The sequence below is a fragment of the Anopheles merus genome, chromosome 2L, assembly GCF_017562075.2.
Source record: "Anopheles merus strain MAF chromosome 2L, AmerM5.1, whole genome shotgun sequence".
Classification (NCBI taxonomy): Eukaryota; Metazoa; Arthropoda; class Insecta; order Diptera; family Culicidae; genus Anopheles; species Anopheles merus.
Window position 1 is genome coordinate 47,216,942 of NC_054083.1, and position 4,010 is coordinate 47,220,951.

The 4,010-nt window shown below is 51.6% G+C and overlaps 1 protein-coding gene across 5 annotated transcripts in view; it reads left to right on the forward strand.

The window, feature by feature from the left end:
• LOC121594161 (sodium channel protein 60E) overlaps positions 1–3,479 on the forward strand; it is a 117,271-nt gene extending 113,792 nt beyond the window's left edge. For all 5 annotated transcript variants that reach the window (XM_041917179.1, XM_041917181.1, XM_041917180.1 and 2 more), the window contains 6 exons: positions 1–159; positions 226–1,061; positions 1,125–1,424; positions 1,488–1,783; positions 1,850–2,008; positions 2,441–3,479. The exon at positions 1–159 is cut by the window's left edge and continues 169 nt beyond it. In XM_041917179.1, the coding sequence (XP_041773113.1) occupies positions 1–159; positions 226–1,061; positions 1,125–1,424; positions 1,488–1,783; positions 1,850–2,008; positions 2,441–2,916 (2,226 nt within the window). In that variant the 3' untranslated portion in view covers positions 2,917–3,479. The remainder of the gene's footprint in view (positions 160–225; positions 1,062–1,124; positions 1,425–1,487; positions 1,784–1,849; positions 2,009–2,440) is intronic.
• Positions 3,480–4,010: the final 531 nt, after the last annotated feature.

Genomic DNA, 4,010 nt, shown 5'->3' on the forward strand with positions numbered 1-4,010 from the left:
TACTTCACGGTGCCGTGGAACGTGTTCGACTTTCTGCTCGTGCTGGCATCGATCTTCGGCATTCTGATGGAAGACATCATGATCGATTTGCCCATCTCGCCCACGTTGCTGCGGGTGGTGCGGGTGTTCCGCATAGGCCGTATATTGCGCTTGATTAAGGTGAGCTAAGCCACAAGTGCTGCCCTCAGTGAACGTCAAATAAATCCTTGTTCGTTTCCTTTCCAGGCTGCAAAAGGCATCCGCAAGCTGCTGTTTGCACTGGTCGTGTCGCTACCGGCACTGTTCAACATTGGCGCACTGCTGGCACTGATCACGTTCATCTACGCCATCATCGGGATGTCGCTGTTCGGACATGTGAGGCAGCAGGGCGCTCTGGATGATATGGTCAACTTTGAAACGTTCGGACGCAGCATGCAGCTCCTGTTTCGGCTGATGACATCGGCTGGGTGGAACGATGTGCTAGAGTCGCTCATGATACAACCGCCGGACTGTGAGCTGGCGCTCGATTTCTCCATCAACGGTGACTGTGGCCATCCGCTGCTGGCGATCACCTACTTCACCAGCTTCATCATCATCAGCTACATGATCGTGATCAACATGTACATCGCCATCATCCTGGAGAACTTCAACCAGGCCCACCAGGAGGAGGAGATCGGCATCGTGGAGGACGATCTGGAGATGTTCTACATCCGCTGGTCGAAGTACGACCCGCACGCAGGCCAGTTCATACACTTCAACCAGCTGTCGGACTTTATTGCGTCTCTCGATCCACCGCTTGGCATCCCGAAACCGAACACGGTCGCGCTGGTGTCGTTCAATCTGCCCATCTCGAAGGGCAACAAGATCCACTGTCTGGACATACTGCACGCGCTGGTGAAGCATGTGCTGGGGCACGTGGAGGAGACGGACAACTTCAAGCAGCTGCAGGACCAGATGGACCAGAAGTTCAAGAAGCAGTTCCCGACGCGGAAGGAGCTGGAGATTGTGTCGTCGACGCGCATTTGGAAGCGGCAGGAGAAGGCTGCCAAAACGATACAGACCGCCTGGAAGGACTACCTGAGGTATGGTGTTGTTTTGTTTGTATGCTTTGTTTGTAGAAATTCAACTTTCCATTGACTTTTTAGGATGAAGCGTGAACGGGAACGCTCCCCAATGTCACTGGACGAAGAAAACACACAAACTTCCAGCCCGGGCGGATGGCAGAGCAAACTGTCCGCGCTGAACTTCCTGCATCTTCAGGTGCATCGCCGCGGTACGGCCACGTCAAGCCGTGCCTCGTCGCGAAAGTCGTCCCGAGCTTCCGATGCGTCCGATTTGAGCGAGCTGGCTGGGCCGTGGCTTAATCTTCCACTGATGCTGGTGTCCGGTACGAGCGACATGGTGAAGGATGTTAAGCAGCAGCATGCGAACGGACTGGAGCTGAAGTAGGTTTTCGGGGTGTTATTGAAGTCTGAAAGAGCATTAACTCTATTTCCTATTTTCCTCAGGGACGCTCCGGACGTGAAGGGACAGCGGCGCCGATCGTTCTACAACTTCCCGTTCTTCCTGCGGCACCAGGACGCCGTCGAGGAAACGTCTACCTCATCGCCGCAGCCACAGAAGCGGCCACTGAAGGACAGCGACACGAACCTGTCGCTCACCACGTCCCTCGAGAAGGTGCCAGTGCCGCCCCCGGCGACACCGAAGTCGAAGCGTGCCACAAGCTTTGTGAAGAAAAAGCCACCCCTGGAGCGTGGCTTTTCCGCCCAGAGTGCATTGCGTCTGAACCGCAATGCGGTCGTGCGTGAGTATTTGGAGCATGGGAATTTGAATGTTGGACAACTTTGACTGACTTCCTGTTGCCTTCTAGCGGATGATACACTGTCCACATCGGCAGCGGACGTGAGTATACTCGTGACGGAACCGTCGCCCGATGTACCGACCGTACCGGCACCGGGCGAGACGACGCTTGTCCACGTGCTGGTGCACAGGGAGAGCGAGGAATATCAGTCCGAGCTGGACGAGAAAGGTAAGCCGATGGCAGTTCCGATTACACGTTTTGGTTTGGATGTGCTTTTCCTGCCATCACCGTTTGATTTTGATTTTACGCTCTGACTACACCCAAACACCACTAGCAGCTATGTTTCGTTGAGTGCGACCACCATTACACACCCAACTTCGTTAAGTAGCCGCTCACTCTGAACACCAAACACCCAGAGTCCGAAGAGACGAACCCCCCCCCCCCGATAAGATGCACCTCTCTGTGTTTGCTGTAAATGTGTTTTTTTTTCTTTCTTTTTTTGTGTCTTTCTATGTTCTTCTCTCTTCTCGCGCCCCACCTTCTCCCATGTGTGTGTGTCTCTCTGTATGTGTGTGTGTGTTTGTTGTATGCGTTGTTGTTGTGCGTTTGCTTCTTTGACCATCATCACCTTCCCCTCGATGGACGGATCAACCAACGAAGGCGAACCCAAGGTCAAAGAACCGCGCGATCCATCCCGTGCGAGTGACATCAAACTTTCACCCGGCACGAACGTTGACTATCAAATTCTAGGTGGACTGGAGGGTGCGCCCCGGCCCGTCGTGACGATCTGCGTCGAAAGTCCGATGGAGTCGCCGGATCAGGATGGTGGTGGTGGTGGTGGTGCTACTGCTTCTACTGCTACCACAGGGGCAGTCGCCATCCCCATCGATCCGGAACCGATCGATGTGAATCTGCCGCGTGATACGAGCAACATTTTCTACGACTACGAGGAACAGTCAGGGCCGGCCGGGCAAACCGTGTCCGCTGGAGAGGGCCCGAACGTTGAGGACACCGCGGTGACGGTGGAGATAGCGAACGAACTGGCGGAGTGTAAGGCGGGTCGCCGCTCACCGGGCTCACCGGGCGAGCAGCCATCCGACCGGCCGGAAGCAGACCTACCGGCACAGTCAAGCTGACGACCATCGGAGCAAACAATGGGCGATGAGCACGCGGCGGACGACAGTTGACAATCTACTTTCTGAGTAAGTTTCATCCTTGCCCGCTTCATCGTACAACTTTCCAACAAAGAAAAAAACAGCCATTGCCGCAGCTGCTGCTGTTTGGACAATGTTTATCTAATCTCTTGGTTTTAGCCTGAAATAGCGTGTGAAGATCGGAGTAAGGTGAAGGTGACAGAGATATGCGAGGGGTTAGTAATAGCAAGACATCTAACCAAACACTAGGTCGCTTGTACATTATGCATTAACCAAAGATTCCTTCCTATTCCGGTAGAACTCCTAGAATACCCAGCTGGTTCTCCCCCGTACGATTAAGAGGCATCAGAGGCTCACTAGAGTAGTTAAGGATTCACGTTAATAATAATACCTGTACAGCTAGTGATACTGGGATGGAGATATAACAGAGAGGGCAGAAATAAGAAAGAGCGAAACTAACATTGCGGTTAGGCCCGTGTCTGTGCTCCATCGCATGCGATTTTATCGCACGTGCTGTCAAACGCTTTGTCGTATAATATTGCGATTATTTGGATGATTTTAATAATATAACGATTATGAAAAATTAAGTTGAGATTGTTCCTACAAAACACCACACATTTAGTTTGACAGATAAAATCGGATGCGGCGTCCGACGAAATCAAAATTTTTTGATTCCGTCGTACGACGAAATCGCACGTCCGACGTTATCTGTCAAATCCCATATTAAATTTTGACAGGCTTTCCGATAAAATCGCATCCGATGGAGCACAGACACGGGCCTTAGACCAACATTTCCACTAAGTGTGTTTACCGTCAGTTCCATTTCACTCTTGCTTCTGGACACTATTTTCTTACTAACAAGACACATGCACAAAATCTGTCTCTTATTCTTGTTACTATAAAATCGTTACACTTCTTGCATATCAGTTTTGTGATTGGTAGAGCGTACCCGGAATGGATCGACGACGACCCTCCCGCGTCCCAGCATGGCTGATCGTGGGGAGTTGCTGATCGTTAACAGAAAAAAAAAGGAAATACTTTCATACATGAGTATATATTTTTTTACCTTCAAGTTG